At 44.7% G+C, this 21,183-nt stretch overlaps 1 protein-coding gene across 2 annotated transcripts in view; it reads left to right on the top strand.

The window, feature by feature from the left end:
- The first annotated feature begins 557 nt into the window (after positions 1–557).
- GALNT8 (polypeptide N-acetylgalactosaminyltransferase 8) overlaps positions 558–21,183 on the top strand; it is a 50,066-nt gene continuing 29,440 nt past the window's right edge. The window contains exons 1-4 of one of the 2 annotated variants that reach the window (XM_075900795.2): positions 558–1,245; positions 10,526–10,841; positions 13,543–13,709; positions 19,400–19,583. In XM_075900795.2, the coding sequence (XP_075756910.2) occupies positions 1,032–1,245; positions 10,526–10,841; positions 13,543–13,709; positions 19,400–19,583 (881 nt within the window). In that variant the 5' untranslated portion in view covers positions 558–1,031. The remainder of the gene's footprint in view (positions 1,246–10,525; positions 10,842–13,542; positions 13,710–19,399; positions 19,584–21,183) is intronic. The other variant, XM_006115474.5, reaches the window with a different exon arrangement.

A 21,183-nucleotide genomic window follows, 5' to 3' on the forward strand; every position in this document is an offset into this window, starting at 1 on the left:
CCACCCACAACTCTTCTTGGGTGAATTTAAGTGGCTCCAAATGCAGCTACTTAATGTCTGAGGATCTCACACTGTACAGAGAGTGGAGTGAGCCAGGACACAAACACGAGGGCTACGTCTACACTGGCCCCTTTTCCGGAAGGGGCATGTAAATTTCACTAGTCGTCGTAGGGAAATCCGCGGGGGATTTAAATATCCCCCGCGGCATTTAAATAAAAATGTCCGCCGCTTTTTTCCGGCTTTTAGAAAAGCCGGAAAAGAGCGTCTAGACTGGCCCCGATCCTCCGGGAAAAGTGCCCTTTTCCGGAGGGTCTTATTCCTACTTCCTTATTCAAAGTAGGAATAAGACCCTCCGGAAAAGGGCACTTTTTCCGGAGGATCGGGGCCAGTCTAGACGCTCTTTTCCGGCTTTTCTAAAAGCCGGAAAAAAGCGGCGGACATTTTTATTTAAATGCCGCGGGGGATATTTAAATCCCCCGCGGATTTCCCTACGACGACTAGTGAAATTTACATGCCCCTTCCGGAAAAGGGGCCAGTGTAGACGTAGCCGAGCACTATGCCATCTCTCAGAGTCTTGAGACATGCACTCCCTTTTGTTATACTTCCTAAATGTCCTTAAGCTATTTGCTCTTCTGCAGTTGTTTGGAGCCTTAAATCCCCCTGGAGATACACAATAACCTCACTCCACCTGTTCTATCTAGACCTCCTGCAACTTGTGCTACATGAGAGCAATCAAATCCTTTAACTTACTAGGCAAGTCTGTTAGAGCTGTGTACCTTTCCACTGAAGGCTAACCTGCATAGCACATAGTCTTGGTAAAAGGCTGAAAACGCCCATCCCTTCCTGGAACTGTAAATAATTGCTGCCTGCTCCTCGACACATTCAAGTTCAAAGAGATTGCTCCACCTGAGCAGTCTTGATGTCTGCTCCAAAGAGGTCTATTTGGAGCTAATTTGGGGGCAGCAACGATTTGCAACGGAAAAAGAATCACTTCCAGGACAGAGAGATATTTAGAGAGAGAGAAAGAGAGAATGGTGTCATGGAGAAGGTTACCAGGTCTCTTTCCAACCATGCTATTTTTTGTATCCTCTGCAAATATCTTCCTTGTGTTTTATGTGAGGAATGTAATGCATCAACTGAAAAAGGGGAGCAGTGGATACTTAGAGGTTCAACCCCGATTTGTTAGCCAAGAAAATGCAGTAATTGAGCGGCTGGACCACTTGGAGATGTACATTCACAACTTCTGTAAGTAAATCATTTCACTGTTCAGCAGCAGATTTACAAGTTCTGACTTCACTAGAATTAATTAGGTCTCTCTGTTCTTCTGCCCGAGGGGTACTTTGTAGCACTGTAGAAGTCATTTATATTTTTGTGTGTTTCCTGGGTTGGTCTAGACACGTCTTCTCTGCAACATTCTGATTTAAGAAAAGATTTGAGTGTTTTTCTGTCCCATCTACAGGGAATAGCTTCTCATTGATAGCTGTTTTACCTGCTTTTCTTTCTAGCCTGGTACTGCCCTACTCTCTTTTAGGATTGAACAGGGTTTATCATTTAGGGGTTCATAGCTGTAAATGTCAGAAACAGCCAGATTTGTAGTTTGCAGTTAAGATCAAATATGAAACAGTAGGCAGAGCTGATCACACTAGCAGATTAGTCATGACTCACAAGAAAAAATAATTTCTTAGATTTTTTTGGTGCTGTAAGAAATCTATTGTGGGGAATGTGCCTGTTTGGAAGGGAAGGGAGGCCTTGCAATTCCCCTCGCTCATTTTACCTGGTCTCCGCTGTCCTGGGAAGCAAAGGGTTTGAACATGGAGAAGCATGACCAGGCCCTTTCTTTGTTGTTGTGATTTCCTAAGCTAGAAAGCGCTGGCAGAGGTGATATTGTCTAAGTGGGTTGCTGAAGCTGGGGATACCAGCTGACTGACCAGTGTACCAAAGAACGAGTAGTCCTGTGGCACCTGAGACTAACAAAATCTATAGCATGTGGACACAACTACTCGTTTTTAAAGTTACAGACTAACACAGATACCCCTCTGAGACTTTTGAGAAGTGTACAAAAGCAGCACCAAATGAGAGCTGAAGGGAAGGTTGTTCAACCCTGGGAACTCAGAACGTGGCAAGAAACATCTGAAGCAAATTTTCAGCTCAGGTAGACACACCTGCAATAGCACGTTAAACAAAGCAGTGGAGCTTCAGGAGGGGCTAACTGCCCTGAGTATGATCCTGTTTGAAGCCTAGGCATGTACTTGGTTAACCCTACCTGCTGCTTATGCGCTATACCTACACTTCTATTTTTAGTGCCCAATATGTTTTAGCATGTGTACATTTGCCTGAGCTGAGAATTACCCTTCCTAGCTGCAGTCTTGAATGGGATGAAACAATCGTTTAGAAGCAATTGGGGCTTTGGGACTGACGATGAAGGAAATCCCTGTGTCACAGGGTAGCTAGTCCAAGTAGATAGAAAAAGTCCAGCTCCCCTGGACCAAAGCAAGGGAGTCCAATCCAGGCAGTTAAAAAGGGCTTCCCAGTACCTGGACCTATATAGGGCTGCTCAGGAGCAGGTAGGAGATGGATGGAGACAAACTGTGTCCTGAGGAGGGAAAGCAACAGCAGGCTGGGGATAGCACCTTGGGGCGGGGTTGCTCCGAGAAAAGAGCAGAGCTGACTGAAAATGGGAAACTGCTCAGAAGCAGGCGTGCCAAAGATCCTTCTAAGGAGAGGCCCTGAAGCCTGAGGGTACTGAATGAGCTTTTTTTTTTTTTTTTTTTTTTTTTTTCCTGTTTGTTTGCTAAACCTCCATGAAAGAAATAAACTGCCTTGTGAAAGACTAGACGTGGCATTCCATGCTCTGGCACTGGGTAGACGCCTGACCTGGTAACATGTGGTACCAGGAGTGAGGTGGCCAGCCCACCCTCGAATAAGGGGAAAGACGGAGGCACTAAAAACCACTCATTAGTGGCAGGACAACAACAGCAGACCAGGCCCTGCTGATATAATTGGTGGCCCAGTTTGCTGCATAACAAAAGTGTGAAGAATTTCACTCTCGACAACAAGAGTGAATACAGAAAAGGTTAGGTTGAGCCACATCTGGTAACACACATGGGACTAAAGGCTGGTTGGTCCTGGGCCTGGAGAAACTTGGTCTGGAAGATGCTGCTGAGGCCTTCCTCTGAACATTTGCGTGGGTGGCAAAAGTGGCAGATTGGAAGGTGTTGACTAGGGTGGCTTTATGGCATCTTCCTAGTGGGTAAGATGCAGGAAGCTTAGCTGTTAGTAAGAGATGAGCTGGTGAACTCTCCTATCCAGTTCTGAAGGTTGCCATCATGGACTGATTAGGGCTGAATCCTGAGGCATATAATCTCAGGTTGTGGGTAGAACCATTCTTACAAAGGGCCTGATGGCAGGCATGGGTCAGAAATTATGGGACCTTGTGACGCTGAGATCAGTTCAGTGGAGAAAGTCTTGGATCAGATGATGTTGGAGCCATTCCTGAAAGTTCTACTCAGGGGGGCACAGAGCTGGCCTTCGTGAGGGAAGCGGTGGAATGAGATGAAGTTTTCTTTGAGGAGAAATGAGGTAAGTGTTCAGGGCACTATGATAAACTGAGGGGAATTCAGTAGGGGGAGCTCACAAGGAGGAAAGGTCTTGAGTGACCAAGACTCGGGGACATGCAAGACCTACAAGAGGACAGTTAATTGCTAATAGTGTTGAGAGGGAACCAGAGGGTGCTGTGGTTTGCTTCAGGTGTGACCAGTCAGGCACAGTAAAACTGTGGCTAGTGTGGGACCAAGCAGTGGGGGGCACTCCCAAAGTCAGCAGAGTCCCACTGCACGTAGTAGAAATTAGGGTGGGGGAATGATAGTCAAGGGACTTGTAGACTCAAGTTGTATGCACATGCTGGTTCAGGAAGATCAGGTGGGGATAAGTAGCCTGGACCAGCACTGCTCTGAGCCTATGGTGAGACCTGCATCTATCCCATCAAAGAAGCTGAGCTGAAGGTTTGGGGTCCAAGAGCTTGATTGTACACTGTCGTGGTCAAAGGACTGCCTGGGTCCACAATTCTGTGGCGAGATTGGATGGACATCCCAGCTCTCATCCAACAGGGGCTAGAACAACAGCCATGACCAGGAGGGTTTGACATTCACTAGGAAAAGAAATAAGAGGGCTAGGGGCTGGAGTCAAGATGGCAAAAGGAGACCAAGGGAGAGGTCACAACCTTCCTTAGGACTGAGGGATCAGCTTAGAAAGTACCAATGATCTCTGGAGGATGGGTTGGTTTTATACTCCCAGCAAGTTCATGGAGGACACTAAGCTAGGGGGAGAGGTAGATACACTGGAGGATAAGGATAGGGTAGTAACATAGACAAATTGCAGGAAGGGCCAAACATTTGATGAGGTTCAACAAGGAGAAGTGCAGAGTCCCACATTTAGGATGGAAGAATCCCAAGTATTGCTTTAGGCTAGGAGCCAATTGCTAATCAGCAGTTGTGAAGAAAAGGACCTGGGGATTACAATAGATGAGAAGCTGGATATGAGTCAACACTGTGCAGTTGTTGCCAAGAAGGCTAACGGCAAATTGGGCTGCATTAGTAGGAGCCTTGCCAGCAGATTGAGGGAAGTGATTCTTCCTCTCTATTAGGCACTGGTGAAGCCACACCTACAGTATTGTGTCTAGTTTTGGGCCTCCCTCTACAGAAAGGATGTGGACAAATTGGAGAGAATTCAGTGGAGGGCAATGAAAATGATTAGGGAGCTGGGGTACTATGTGGACCCAGGCTGAATTACCTGTAAAATGAACCAGTGTGGGGCTTCAGACAGCACTACTCCAACAATACGGGGACGGGGAGAAACAGGGCTCTCATGCAAGGAAAGAGGTAGCACAGATCTATTTAATGGTTCCCCTATAAAGTCCTGGTGACCTTATAGAGCAACTGAAATCAGAGAAAAGCAAATTACAGAGCCTAAAGATCAAGAAGGAAAAAAATGGCCACAGGTCTCCAGTTCACTTAAGAGAACAGAGAACATTTACTCCTCATGACTCTCAAATTTGAGACTGAAGTATATAATCTGCAAGCAGAGACGGCAAAGTGATTCCAAAGTCCAGAAGACTTAGATAAGAGTGTGTGGCGACTATGCCCAGTGAGCTTGGGTAAGTGATCCTGGCCCTGATGCATAAAACTTAGCATCACTGGGAGCAAAAGTTTGTGTTTGGGGGCTAGCTGTGGCCTCTAGGGCTCAGAGAACACTCAATGCCTGGCCTTGTAGGAAATGACTGAAGTGTTGGTATTAGGTTAAACCACTGAGGGGACTACTTGGGTGGGATTAAAACAAACTTTCAGCCCTGAAGTCGTGTAACATTATTGCCGCCCGGCCCAGAGTTGCACCACGCGACCCAGCACCAGGCCCGGCAAGTGGCCTGGAGCCCTGGAAGCAGCTGGGGCCAGGGCTATGGGGACTTCTGGGGCCCGATCACAGACTCCAGTGCCACAAACTGGAAGGCAGAAGGTGGGGGAGAGGAGGGAAAGGGGGAAAAATAGGAGGAAGGGATGGGAGAGGAAAGGGCTTGTGCTGAGGAGAGGGCGGCAGGTCAGGAGAAGAAAGGGGAAGGCACCAAGGGACAGGGTGGAGGAGAGACAAATACCAGCGGGCCAAGTGCAGACAATGAGGGAAAGGGCAGGAGGGGAGGTGTCAGTGGGAGGGGGGACAGGGTGATGCTGGGAGAGGAGAGGGGAAGGGCACTGGGAGCTAGAGAGGGAAGAGGGAGGTGCTGGGAGAAGGCTTGAAAGAAGGGATGGGCATGAGGAAGGCAGGGATGGAGCAAGTCATGTGTGAGGGCACAGGGGCATGAGAGGAACGGGGGCAGAGAGTGGTGAGGGGGTGAGCATCAGGGAAAAAGAGGGCAAAGGGGAAAGGGGCAGTGAGGGAAGGGGGGCACCAGGAGGGTGCAGGGGTTAGGGAAGGTGCAGGTACCAGGGGATTCTGGGGGTGAAGCAGAAGGGCAGACACCTGCAGGGGAGGGACCAGCACTAGAGGAGATAGGCAGGGCAGGAATGTAGAGGGAAGTGTTAGGAGAGGGGATGAGGAGGGGTACTGGAGGAGTGGGTACAGGGGGGAGAGAAGGGGCAGGTTGCAGGAGGGCTGAGGGCAGTGAGAAGGGCAGGAGTCAGGACAGCAGAGGAGGGTGAGGGGTTGGGGGCAGCAGGCACCAGGGGAGCTGATGGAGCAAGGGGAGGAGACATGGCAGCAGAGGGAAAAGGTAGAGGTTTATAAGATATTTATTAATAACTTGGGTGCCACAGTGGCACATCCAAACAAGCCACATGAACTCAATACTGGTGCACAACACAAAATTCATTCTGCTCATGGGAGGAAACTCTTAGCGGGAACACTTCCCCCAGCCTCTCTGCCCCCAAGTTAATGTCACACATGTTGGGTTAATGCAATTGCAGGATAGTTGCATGAGCGGGGCTTGGTGGGGGCCAAACTAATACCTATTGGTAGGAGGATGGTGGGAAAAGTCCTTGGAAGGGGGGGGTCACATGACACCTTTTACTTCTGGTCATGTGTCCATCTTGCCCTGAGAGAGTTACCTCCAAAGGCCTGGCTAATAGGAATCAGGGGGTGTGGCTAATGGGGCTCCGGGGCGTGGTTAACAGGGGCCAGAGGTGTGGCTATTGGGGGTCAAAGAGTAAATTTTAAAAACATTCTTTGATGTGAAAAAGTAGACTGTTCTCAACCCATTTCCCAGGCCTATTTTGATTGCCAGTCAGCCCCTGGGAGTGGAGTTAGCTTTTATTGTCTGCCAGAAGCTCAAGAAATCAGCCCAAGGGCTGTGTTGCTCCAAAAAGGGAGCAGAGCTGACTGAAACTGGGAAGTTGCTCAAGAATAGGCAGTGCCATCCCAGGGAGAGGGAGGCTATAGGGACAGAGAGATGGGTAGGTGTTTTCCCTGCTTGGAGTCACACTCCCTGTTAGGGCTAGGAGAGTGAGGCACTTGCCTCGGGCGCATAGCTGAGGGGGCTCAGAAATATAATATAGAAAACAAATTATTTTAAGACAGCTACTTATTTTAAGACAGCGCCCCTTCCCTCCCCTTCCTATTAGCATCGGCCGGGCCACAGTTTACATTTCAGGCTGCATGTTGTTGCTCTTCAATCCAACCATCACCAGCCCTGGCAGCTGCCCAGCATGTCAGCTGCTTCCAAGTGGTGTGGGAGGCTGGGAACCGGCTCAGCCCCACCAAGCACCATCTTAAGGTGCCCTAGCACAGTTCCCAGGTGCGGGGCCGGAGGAGAAGGGACTCAGATTGCCCTGCACAGGGACAGAGGTGCAGGGGGTGAGGTGGGGGTGTCAGGATGAGAGCCTGGACTCCTGAGTCTTGTCTCATCTCGGCCAGGGGAGTGGTTCTAGGTCTTAGGAGTATGTGATTAGAGCTGGGGGTCTGGGAGTTATTATCCCTGGATTCTATGGGTCGGGATCTAGGCCCTTAGCTTGTTGGAGACATGCTGCTGAGCCGCCTGTGCCAAGTGCTTTGAATGTGCTACACAAACCAAGGGGACGAGGCAGTGACTGTGGCTTCTTGCGAAAAAAGTTTGAGTAAACTAAAATTAATTAAGAACTACCTTTGAGCATCCACGGGTCAGGAGAGATGATCAAATATGTCCATATTATCAACAGAACATGAGGTAGCGACTAATATTAATTTCAACACAATTATTGATGAGTTTGCCTCACTAAAAGTGTGCAAAGTACAATTATAAACAAATACCTAATAGTACCTGACATGGTGATATTTTATAATGATATGTATATATGTATGAATTGATTGTTTATGCATCTCTCATAACTATAATAAATGTTGTGGTGTTGTTATTATGATTTATTATTTATGTATTTTCCCTTTTTCTACAAAATAACTACTATGAATATATACACAGGAGGGGGTGCAATTTTATTTTCTTGCCTCAAGCGCAAAATTAGATAGTTACGGCACTATCCCTGTTTACATTTGTTCAATGGATTTGGGCTGTCGCAGGGCTTGGCAGCTCCCCAGCAGGGTGAGGGGCTCCTGCTCTGTGACATGCTCCCGAGCACAAGAATAGGAGCAAAGTCCATGCCTGCTGAATGGGCAGGTCGCCTTCCTACCACACAAATAAGTCCCAATGCGCATATGTGTATATTGATTTGTTACCCCCTAAAGTTAATTAAGTATTTCAGGAAAAATTGTCAGAGCAGCCACCAGAAAGAGCTGAGAGCTGCGCACTGAGGCCACCAAAGCTTGTTGTGAGAAATTCGACACTTGCCAACAAGGACTTAACAAGAATTTGAACTATCTCACCCATTACCAAGATAGTTTCCCCAATTATCACCTGTAATACCATTAACTCACAAACATCCCACTCTCCCTACCTTTAATATCAGCAATTCACAGACACTTACCTTCCTTCCTCCCCCTCCCCCCCCCCCGCATCCCCCTTCTGTTCTGCAATGTGATTTGTCCTTTTCATATGTGTTCATTTTTTTAATTGTATCCTTTGGTATATATGGTTGTGACTATTTTCTTCCACTATTTGATCTGAGGAAGTGGGTCTGGCCCACGAAAGCTCATCATCTAATAAACCATCTTGTTAGTCTTTAAAGTGCTACATTGTCCTGCATTTTGCTTCAACTACCCCAGACTAACACGGCTACATTTCTATCACTGGTCTAGACTTACTCTGCAGTAAAACAGGCTTGCAAGGGGGGTATAGAGCAGGAATATACAGCACAAGTGGCCAGCCAGAGATTAAAACAGCCCTTCCTTAGGAAGCCCTGGAAGTGACTCAGTACTTGTGTGTTCCCCCTCCCCTTTGCTCTCCAGCTCTAACAGTAGCTATCATGGCCCAATAACCACGTCACCTTTAGTGACAGAATATAACACCAATTCAGGTGAGCACCTGCTGCTTTGATATATCTGCTAATTGCTGTATATAGCTATGAAAAGTACCAGGTGTTTTCCATTCAGTATTTGAGACACTGTGTGTATTCTAAATTAAAAGGGGAAATATCTTTAACAAAGACTCTGTGGCATACAATTAATTCCTTTAGGGTATGTCTACACAGTACTATTATTTCGGAATAACAAAGTGCACGTCAACACAACAAGCCCGTTATTTCAAAATAATTTCAAGATGGCGGACTTCTTACTCAGACTCCTGTAATCCTCATTTCATGAGGAGTAAGGGAAGCTAAAGGAAGAGTGCTCTTCCTTTGACTTCCTGCTGCGTAGACGGCTCCAAAAGTCGAATTAAGCTATTTTGACTTCAGCTATGTCAATTGCGCAGCTGAAGTTGCGTAGCTTAATTCGACTTTTTCTCTGCTGTGTAGACGTGCCCTTGGGGACATTTTCCTTTTGAAATAAATACAGGAATTTATTATCCAATAAAATAATCAGCCACACATAAAAAGGGAATATTAAAACATTTAGTGAAGTCCAAAAATAAATTTAAAAGACCTAAGATATATGCCCATAGACAGTGCCTGTGAATCCCCTGCCTTTTTCATACAGCCTAATTTGCCAATTCTCCAGGGCTGTGTCTACATTGGCATCCCTTTCCAGAAAAGGGATGCTAATGAGACACTTCGGAATTGCAAATCCGCAGGGGATTTAAATATCCCCCGCGGCATTTGCATTTACATGGCTGCCGCTTTTTTCCGGCTCGGGGTTTTTGCCGGAGAAAAGCGCCAGTCTAGATGCGATTCTCCGGAAAATAAGCCCTTTTCCGGAGGATCCCTTATTCCTACTTGAAAGCCCTACTTGAAAGTAGGAATAAGGGATCCTCCGGAAAAGGGCTTATTTTCCAGAGAATCGCGTCTAGACTGGCGCTTTTCTCCGGCAAAAACCCCGAGCCGGAAAAAAGCGGCAGCCATGTAAATGCAAATGCCGCGGGGGATATTTAAATTCCCCGCGGATTTGCAATTCCGAAGTGTCTCATTAGCATCGCTTTTCCGGAAAGGGATGCCAATGTAGACACAGCCCAGAAGTTTATCTAGGCAAGGGAGATGTATTACGCAGTCATGTAATGGGGACAAGATGGAGAGGCTGTTTGTTCTTTATGCTTAGAATTAATCTCTTAGCCCATATTGCATAAACAACATGGTTCAGGTAAGGCCAGATTCTGATTTTAATTACTTCGGTGTGCCAGAACTAACAATACTGAGTCCTGCTTCTTATATCATTGGTGCACTAGTTTTCTTTCTGCATTTTTCCACTGATTTCAATGGAGTTTTTCTTTATGCACACTGGGGAAACTGAGAGCAGAATGTGACTAATAATATTGAATTTGTTAGGACTGATCTTTGGGATTTTTTCTTTACAAAGTCCTTTCTATTAAGAAGCTAGAAACTGATTTTCCTTTCATGTCGGTTTCATAGTAATTGTAACTGAATTGATTTATTCCTGATTTAAACCATTGTGAGGAGAATCTGGCCCATTATCTTTATTCTCTCTTGTCAACAGACCTTAAATATACTTTCTTTTTAAGCAGCAAATTCCATGAAAAAGCCCTTTCATAATGAGAGAATGAAACAGAAAGAAGATGAAATAAAGCTGCCAGAGGAGTCAAAAGATAAAGGGCGCCAGGCTGAGAAAGCAAAGGAAGACGATAAGATGGAAATGGAAAAGAAGGCTGTGCACCGAAAGCTTTTTCCAGACTCAAGTCTGTTCAAGCGCTGGGGTGCAGATTTAACAGAAGAGCAACAAACCACCGCACAGGATCTATTCATTAAATATGGGTATAATGTTTATCTCAGTGACGGTCTGCCCCTGGATCGGCCTATTCCAGATACCAGATATCCCAGGTGCAGTATGAACTTTGCATACATTCATAGGCAAATGAATTTGAAGAGGTGCTATCCAAGGCCCCAGGCTGATTTGGAATGGCAGTTAATAAAGTATCCTTGAGCAGATCTGAATTTGTGCTGCAGTTAGTTTGATTTTTTTTCATTCACTTTCTTCCGAATTTTACAAAGAGCAGTGGATAATTCTCAGTACACACAAAATACACGTCAGAACGGCAGAGCTTGTAGGAGATGTATACAAAAAATATAACAGGGAAGTTTTAAGTAAAGTAGGATCTTCTTAACAATGGTGCTAGCACAGGGGGGAAATAAAAGCAGCATTCAAAAGGCCTTCTACCCTGTGCTGTATTTTAAGCTCCACTTGTGATCTGAGAAATTGTTCCCTGTGCACAAGCCCTGCTCAGGGAAGAAAAAATCTAGAAAGGACAAGGCAGCTTTATTATGTTTATACGAAGCTGACAGTGTAGCCAAAAGGCTAGGGCACTGCCCAGCTGTTAGGGGATGTGAAATTCATGCCAGTGATTCACTGTGGGATATTGTGCAAGTCACTCAGACTTTCTCTTCTTCCCCTTTTCCATCTCATAATAATATGTTAAAAATTAACACATACATATCTTTGTAATGTACTTGGAGAAAAAGATATCTGGAGTTACGTAGGTATTATTAATGGCAGGAGACACTAAGCCTAGTATCCTTTAGAAGCATTATGATAAATGATAGGTTGAGCCGAGATTCATGAAAATGGAGAGACTGAACATGTTAGCACTCAGGACAAAAGTCTGGCTAAAAAACAGTTAACCAGGGCTTGTATAATCCTTGGCAATGTGCTACAAAATCCTTGAGTGCTTTCTCCCTTTCCCTAGTGCATTCTTCAAGTTCATAGACTTGATGCTCTGGTCATAAACATCATTCTTACTCAACTACAGCTGGTCAACCAATTTTGACTTTTTTATTGAAAACCAGGGACATATTATTTGAATGGTTTTGTGAAAAAAGTTCCCATTTTTGATCAGCTCTAAATGATGTTCATTGATTTCAGAAGCCTGAATCATGATTTACTCAAGTATAAATGGGATCGGAATAAACTTTATCAATCTGTGGAGGTGTCTTCACCCCCCACCATAATGTCTGAGCATTGCAGGCTCTCCACTGATTTTCTTCTCAGAGGTCCCAAAAGCTGCAAGCAGGCTGTTTTAAAGATACAGAACCACCTCTCTTGAACTTTAGGAGAATTCAGAGCTGAATGAATATGTGGACACCAAGTTCCTACCTCAATAACAGGCCCCCCCCAAAAAATACTGAATAGCAGCAAAGAGGAAAATTATTAATCTCCCTGCAAATTGGTCATGTGGACCTGTGGAAAAAAGATAAATTCTTTCTTATCTCATCAACCCTATTCATTCATTATAACTTGATTACGTCATTGCTGTGGCTAGCTAGGAACGATTTGTATCCTGAGAAGTAGACTGAGCCAGCTGCAATGGGTACAACAAGCAGGTGAAATCTTCCTCTAAAAGAGTAATGGAGCAAAGAATGTGTGAATAGTGTAAGGAATGAGACATTCTCTTATACTGTGGCAGAGCATCTTACATGGTGCCAACTTGAAAGATACAGAGGAATCAGATAGATAATGCTCTGTTTTATAAGGGAGAAGATTGCCAGGTGCCACGTTTGCTTACAAAGTGAATCCACTGTCTGGTCTTGTGCATTTAGAAGATGGAGGCATAGTTTGGACTCTTAAGAACTAAATCAGGACTACATAAGACAAAGGACAGCAGGGTGCTCCTAGCTGCGCATCTAGTGAAGCTGACTCTAGACGGCTTCTATCTGGCCTTCCTAAGCTGATCCCCCTTCTTTTTAACATGTGCTCTGCCCTTAAAGACACAGAATGTATACCTGAGACCTACATTCAAGTAGAAATTTAGAATGAAAGTAAAATGGAATTATTTTGAATCTACTCCAACAGATACAAGAAACCAGTGCTTTTGATTTCACTGAAATTCACATGTCTATGTTTTGCTCTGGCAAAGAATACTTGTGATTCTGTGATGAGGCAAGATCTTCGAAAAGACAAGGGCCTGGTTCTCAGTCCTATTGTGATCTAGTGTCAGTACCTTGCTGGTTGCTGTGCTTGGGCCGAGGGCTGTGGATGACTGGCCTCTGTCTGTAAGCACTGCCCAGCAGGGGGCACCTTGAGGGCCCCCATGGCAGTGACGGAACCGGTTCTACCGGTTAAGGGACGGGATGGAAAAGGAAGTGAGCATGCGGGGAAAGGGAGTCTTGGGCTGGAACCATGAAGGGGACAGACTAAGGAGGTGCTGGAATCTAGGGGACCAGCTACCCCATCTCAAGGGGTCTGAGGCATCCTGGTCCAGACTTCTGTAGACACATCACATCTATGCTGTGCTGTATCCTGGAGAAGCAATAAACCCCCTCTATTCTACTGGCTGGCGGAGTCTGTTCTTGCTGGTACGGGGGTGCAGGGTTGGGGGAACCCCGACACGTCGTCACACCTATGAAAGCCCCTTTCTACAGAATCAGGCCCTGAAGGATCTTTTCCGTGAGTCGCCACTATTCAGAACAATTTCCCCCTTTGTGCTGGTTGGGCCTAACCCTGAAAAATGAAGATGCTCCCTTCACTTGGCTACTTCTCCACTGTGTCTTTTCAGGAATTCTACTAATATTCTTCTCACTCCTACAGCTGTAAAGTGAAAAAATATCCCCAAGACCTCCCGACACTTAGCGTCGTTCTCATATTTATGAATGAGGCATTATCGATCATCTTACGTGCAATTACCAGTATCATTAACCGAACACCTCCTCGTTTGTTGAAAGAAATTGTCCTGGTAGATGATTACAGTTCAAATGGTAAGTGACACTGTAAAGGCAGAGACATATTCTTTTCCTTCTGAATGCTCTTGGCATGCTAACTAAAAGATATTGGTACAACGGAGCAAGTTTTGAAGAAAAGCAACCAAGATGAGGAGAGGGATTGAGGAGAAATAAAGCTATGTAGCCTGGGAAGAAACAACTAAGAGGAGACTACATTGACAGTCTACAAGTTATTTGAAAAGTTGAAACATTGAGGAAAGTGGCGTTCAGGAAATGCTCTGAGCCCAACATGCTTGACGGAGATCTTCTGTATTCAGTGACCCAGTCAAAAATGCTTGTGCATAACTGATTATGGGCTTCTGAAGCACCCCTCTCACAGACTGCCTGTCTGGGAAGCTATCACATTTATGGGTACAATTCCTGATAGCACATCTCCCTTTCCCAGCCAAATTTAACAATAACACTTAAACAACATTGAAATAACAGACAGTTCTAAGAAGCTTAAGTCCAATTAATAGGTTGATTATAACCGTAGTCAGTTAGCCTCTGAGACACCCTGCATCACCGCTTGGACTTGCAGGTTTCTCTTGAAATATCAGTGCTACTGAAGTCAGGAGGCAATGAGTCTATCTGTTCTGGCAGTATTGGAGCGGGGAGGGGGGCGGGGCAGGTTCAGTCATGTTAACCTCATCTGGTTGTTGCCTCGCTGAGTAAAAAGTGCGAACTCAGGGCTATATTTCACAGCCTTCTGTACATTGAAGAAAGTGTTGCTTGTTTCTCCTCCATATGTATCTGCCTAGATGTCACAAGGGATTGCCCTGCAGTTATCACTTTTCTTTGAGATCACTGATCACTGTCAAAGGTGTGTCATATTCATGTGATGTTGCTTGTTGCTTTTTATATTTCCAGGGCTGAGGACAGAAACAGGGGCCCTGGGAAAGGGGGAGGAGTGCAGCTGGCTCTGAGCTCTCCCTGAAGGAGCCACCCCTCAAGTAGAAGGAATGGGATAGGGGCTAGTCTCTCCCCTTTAGCCCTTCTGCACTGGTCAGACCATGCAGCCTAGGGCTCTGACAAGGATTTAAAAGAGCTCAGACTTCTGGCTGCTGCTATAGCAGTGACAGCCGGGAGCCCCAGACCCTTTGAAATCACTGGACTCTGGGGCAGCTGACCCATTTCTTCCCCCATTGGCGGCCCTATCTGTTTCTTTATACATCTGCAAATTCCCAGTTTGTCTGACATCAGCTTCTATGCTTCCAGGCGTTCTAGTTTTCAGCTTTGTTAAAAAAAACTTCTGCAGGTGATAAACTCGTGAAGTGACAGTGCAAAGCACTTTTTGCAGCAGTGGCTTTATTATTTTGACATCATTTTTGACCAGCCCACTGGCCTGGGGATCAGGAGGACTTGTCCATGTCTAAACCAAACTGCCATGGAAACTACTTAAATTCATGCTTGCTGAATTGCAGCCATATTGTCAGGCTTTGCTATTTCACATATACCATGTCTGTCAAATCTGGTTTTGCTAATCACGTGTTTAACGGTCGTATCTTCCCATAACCCAGAACAAGTATATATATTTTCCCATTACCATAAACAAATCTACACCTGCGGTGCTCCAGAAGGTGAGATTTTTTTTGTGTTGCCAACATAACTCTTTTGTTTGATGTGGTCTGCATTTCCAGCAGATGGAATAAGCCTTGAGAGATTTCTCAATATTGCTGCTCATTGAAGGCCAGTATAAATTGTCTCTCACAATTCTCTTTGGATGTATCTACACTTGCACCCTCTTTCGATAGAGGGATGCAAATGAAGACAATTGAAATTGCAAATGAAACCAGGATTTACATATCCTGTGCTTCATTTGCATAATCGTGTTATGGCGCTATTTCGAAATACAAAACGTGGTGTAGATGCGGTTATTTCAGGAGAACACCCTTCTTCCAAAATAACTTAAACCTCATTTTATGAGGAATAAGGGTTATTTTGGAAGAAGGGTGTTCTCCTGAAATAACCGCATCTACACCACATTTGTTATTTTGAAATAGCGCCATAACGTGATTATGCAAATTAAGCATGGGATATTTAAATCCTGGCTTCCTTTGCAATTTCGAATGTCTTCATTTGTATCCATCTATCAAAAGAGGGTGCAAGCGTAGATATACCCTTTGATTCAATCAGTCCTTAAAAGACCAACATGTATCTTTTTAAACTGATTTTTCTGTAACAGTTTAGTAATCCCATCTAAAACTGAAAACTTCCCCTGGCTCAGTGAAAGGGGTTGGGAACACGATGTCCCAGCCTATAGCCTTAATTTTCTGTAGCGTCTCATCCTGAGTAGTAGCTCTAACAATTACAATCCGCACTTCATGAGATATTTGACAGGGTAATTTTGTTTTTAAATCAAAGTTTTACAATGTCTAGCTCTGGACTTGCTCCACGGTATTTTTTTTTTTAATCAAAAGCTCTGTAGTGTGCGCATGTCTGCAGAAACCAAATCTCTCGCAGTTTTGCACTGAATTACAAATCAGACATCTATACCTGAAAAGTCACCTCTGTGTTCTCTGAGTTGTTTTCCAGGCTCCTTTTGCCATAGAAATAAGCCGTGTATAGTCAGTTTCAACTAACACCTGTCTCCCATAAATAAAAATATGAAACAAGGACAAGTGCAATGTCCTGCACTTAGGATGAAATAATTCCAAGCATTTTTATAGGCTGGAGACTGACTGGATAAGTGGCAGTTTTGCAGAAAAGTACCTGGGGATTACAGTGGATCAGAAGTTGGCTATGTCAGTTTGCCCTTGTTGCAAAAACTGCTAATAGCATATTAGGCTGCATAAGTAGGAGCATTGTCATCAGATCAAGGGAAGTGATTATTCCAGAGAGCACATCAGTTCGTTCTCTCTCTCTCTCTCTCTCACACACACACACACACACACACACACACTCGCTCAGGCTGTGTCTACACTGGGCCACTTATTCCGGAAAAGCAGCCGCTTTTCCGGAATAACTTGCCAGCTGTCTACACTGGCCGCTTGCTTTTCCGGAAAAGCAATGACGATCTACTGTAAAATTGTCAGTGTTTTTCTGGAAAAACTATGCTGCTCCCGTTCGGGCAAAAGTCCTTTTCCGGAAAAACTGTTCCGGAAAAGGGCCAGTGTAGACAGCCCCGTAGTTTTTTCCGCAAAAAAGCCCCAATCGCGAAAATGTCGATCGGGGCTTTTTTCTGGAAAAGCGCGTCTACATTGGCCACGGACGCTTTTCCGGAAAAAGTGCTTTTCCGGAAAAGCATCCTGCCAATGTAGACACGCTTTTTCCAGAAATACTTATAACAGAAAACTGTTCCGTTTTAAGCATTTCCGGAAAAGGGTGCCAGTGTAGACATAGCCTCACTGTCTCTGTCTCTGTCTCCAGAAAAGATCTGGACAAATTGGAGAGAGTCCAGCAGAGGACAATGAAAATGATTAGGGGACTAGAGCACATAACTTATAAGGAGAGACTGAGGAAACGGGGCTTATTTAGTCTGCAGAAGGGAAGAGTGAAGGGGGACTTGATAGCAGTCTTTAACTACCTGAAGCAGGGTTCCAAAGAGGATGGAGATGGACTGTCCTCAGTGGTGGCAGATGACAGAACAAGGAACAATGGTCTCAAGTTACAGTGGGTGAGGTCTAGGTTGGATATTAGGAAAAACTATTTCACTAGGAGGGTGGTGAAGTACAGGAAAGGGTTACCTAGAAAGATGGTGGAATCTCCAACCCTAGAGGTTTTTAAGGCCAGGCTTGACAAATCCCTGGCTGTGATGACTTAATTGGGGTTGGTCCTACTTTGGGTAGGAGATTGGATTAGATGACCTCCTGAAGTCTCTGCCAAACCTAATCTTCTATGGTTCTATGAACTCTTTCACACTTATGGATTAAAGTCAACGCCTCTTTCGCTATTTGGGTAAATTGATTCTCAGCCTTTGTAAGTGCTCATTCTATACAAACCACTGGTCTCCATGGTTTTGATCATGCTGCTCTAGCAGTACTGCTCTTTCACTCTCCTTGGACGTGTCTGAGGCTTATGTGATATTTAGTAAAGCATTTGATACAGTCTCACATGATATTCTTATCAATAAACTAGGCAAATACAACTTATATGGGGCTACTATAAGGTGGGTGCATAACTGGCTGGATAACCATACTCAGAGAGTAGTTATTAATGGTTCACAATTCTGCAAGAAAGGCATAACAAGTGGGGTTCCGCAATGGTCTGTTTTGCGACTGGTTCAGTTCAATATCTTCATCAATGATTTAGACATTGGCATTGAGAGTACGTTTATTAAGTTTGCAGATGATACGAAGCTGGGAGAGGTTGCAAGTACTTTGGAGGACAGGATCATAATTAAAAAACTGGATAAACTGGAGAAATGGACTGAGGTAAATAGGATGAGGTTTAATAAGGACAAATGCAAAGTGCTCCACTTAGCAAGGAACAATCAGTTTCGCACATACAGAATGGGAAGGGATTGCCTAGGAAGGAGAATGGCAAAAAGGGATCCAGGGGTCATAGTGGACCACAAGCTAAATATGAGTCAACAGTGTGATGCAGCCCCAGAGCATCAGGGAGGGAGGAGGCCGCACAGTTGAGCCTCCCCAGCCCCGGAGTACTGGAGAGGGAGGAGGACATGTGGCACAAGCCTCTCCAGTTTGGCACTGCAGGTAGGGAGGAAGCCACGCAGCTCCAGCCTCAGAGCACAGGGAGGGCAGGCATTCAGGAGCAACAACACTCCACCTCAGTACGCCTACAGCAGGTGTTCTGGGAGCAGAGTATGGGCAGAGCCATGCCTGGAGGTTTGGAAAGGCAGTGCCTTCCCTGCCTCGGCTACTGGGCTACCAGCTGCCCATGCTGGGGCTCTGCCATCTTGCCTGTTAGCTCACTAGTAAGTAGCACCACTGCCCTAAACTCTTCCCCTCCTTTTCATGCCTTGGCTGAGGTGCCGGGGGCTGGGAAGGCCCCTGGTGGCCAGGGGCACCTGGGGGCAGGGAGGGGAGAGGGAGAGGGGAGAGAAGGAGAAAAAAAGACTCCTGGTGGCCAGGGAAGGAGGCTGCAGGGAGAGAAAATACCTGTGATGGATGGGACCACCTGCCCTGAGCCCCTCCTCACCCGTCACTCTTGTAACCTCAATGCCTTGAGCCTCCAGCATTCTCCACTCCACATTCCCAAGGCCCTGCCCTGACTCCTGCACCTTCCCCGCTCCCACACCATTAGCCCCCTGTCCTGAAGGACCCATCAAGTCTGCTAGTATTAAATAAAACTGTGCTTAGCATTTCCATATTTATTCATTCTTTTGCAGGTGTCGTTAGTTGTTGACACAACTCGTAGCAGTTAGACATCTCATTAGCAGCTCTTTGGGCACACTCAGGTAGTTAGAGGTCTAAGGTCTGGTATATGTGTCCATAATTATTGTGTGTGCAATTAAGTTTGGGCACAAAACTGTGGACCACAAAACAGGAACTGGGTTTAAAAATCAGGTCCACTACAAACTGGATGAACTGTTAACCCTGACATAGGGTACCTCTTGAGGAGTTCTTTGGAGTAATTCTAGCCACTATTTTTGAAGGAAGAAATTTGTATTGATGTTTAGGCTGTGAGGAGCTGGAAAAGATGTTTTAATTAGTCTTTTCTGTTTCCCAATATCAACAATTTCCATTAACTTTTAAAAAAACTGAAATATGCCATATTATTTTTAGAGGATCTAAAAGGACATTTGGATGAACAGATCAAAAATTTCAATGCAAAACATCCTGGACTGCTAAAAATTGTGAGACATAAGAAGAGAGAAGGCCTAACACAAGCTCGGATTTCAGGCTGGGAAGCATCCACTGCCGATGTTGTCGCAATCTTGGATGCCCATATTGAAGTGAATATTGGATGGTAAGATCACAAAGGACTACTTTTCTGGGAGGGAGGACTCCCGGGGTGCATCTACACAACAGGGCTTAACTCAAAATAAGCTACATCAATTGTGTAGCTTATTTTGAAATAGCTTATTTCAGACTTATAGCTACACAGACTTATTTCAAGAGACAGCACTTTTCCTCTAACTTCCCTTACTCCTCGTACAATAAGGGTTACAGGAGTCAGAGTAAGAAGTCCTCCAGCATTTCAACATTTTTTTTGAAATAACTTAGTCCACATCTACACAGCAGGCAGTTATTTCAAAATAATATTATTATTTTGAAATAATGTTGCTCTGTAGATGGGCCCCAGCTGTGGAGCTGAGATGCATGGTTTTTCTTCTACCTCACTCAACACTGCCGTGGTGTTGCATATGACAAGTTGAGGCCAGTAGCTGGATGTCTACTTTTGTTTGGAGAAGGGAAGCACAGTTTGAAAAAGAACTGGCACTTTCAAATGAGTGAAGCTGGTAAAATAACACAATAGGTTGTTTAAAGAAGAGCAGGTAAGCAGTTCCTAGCTTCTTTGTATGTATATTTGTCCCTATGTATGCAAAATAAGATCCAATCAGAACTTATGCAGATCATCATTGAAAGAAAATAAAGTCATTTTTTGGGTATTCCTAAAGAACAATAAAGTGCGTTGACTTTTAAACTGAATTTAAACTAAAAAAATGTGTACCTGTTGTCTATTGAGCATTGTTAATTATTATTATGAAGGAATGATTGTATAAAAAAATCTAGATGTGCATGGCCTGTTACAGAGATAATCAAGACACGATCCCTGGTAACAAGCACTTATAATCTATCTTAGATCAGTATATTTACCTTCCCATTTTTATACCATCTCTGCCAAGGCTGTTTCTCACTCTGGCACTTCAAGTGCAGAAGGTGCAGGCCCGCAAGAGACTTTAAAATATCCTGCCACTAAAGGCTTATGTTTTTAAACCCCTTTGAGGACCCAGCAAGGTGCATTTAGGAATTTCTTTCTGTATGGTACCTTCAAACTCTTTAATCCTCCCTCTAGAGAGAGAGATTGAAAAAGAAACCTTAACAGCTTAATTTGCTGTCTTAGGGTACAGCTACACTGCAATGCTATTTCAGGATATCAGAGGTATCCCAAAATCGCTACCCCTCCTCCCCCGTCTCTTGAACATGTCCGCCATTGCAAAATATAGTGGATGCATCATTTCGCCATACCTGTAAACCTCATTGCACAAGGGATAAGAGATGTCTCGAAATACTGTATTATTTTGAAATTTGGCACTGTATAAATATGCCATATTTCGAAATAGCATATTTTGAAAAAAATCAAAATAAGATATGCAATTTGCTTAGTGCAAATTGCATATCTTATTTCAAGCTAAGGATGCAGTGTAGACGCACCCTTAGACACATGCACACAGAACGCCTGCCATCTAAGACACAGGAATCAGATCATGGTCTTTAAAAGGTGATTTTATTAACAAAAACAAAGAAAACATGCTTGGCAAAACATTATTTGGATGCTTGATGTTACAAAGCAACTAAAAATAAGATTAAGGGCACAGAGAATTGCTTCCCTGGGATTCAGTTTA

Source organism: Pelodiscus sinensis, chromosome 1 (genome assembly GCF_052426305.1).
Source record: "Pelodiscus sinensis isolate ZL-2025 chromosome 1, ASM5242630v1, whole genome shotgun sequence".
Taxonomy (NCBI): Eukaryota; Metazoa; Chordata; order Testudines; family Trionychidae; genus Pelodiscus; species Pelodiscus sinensis.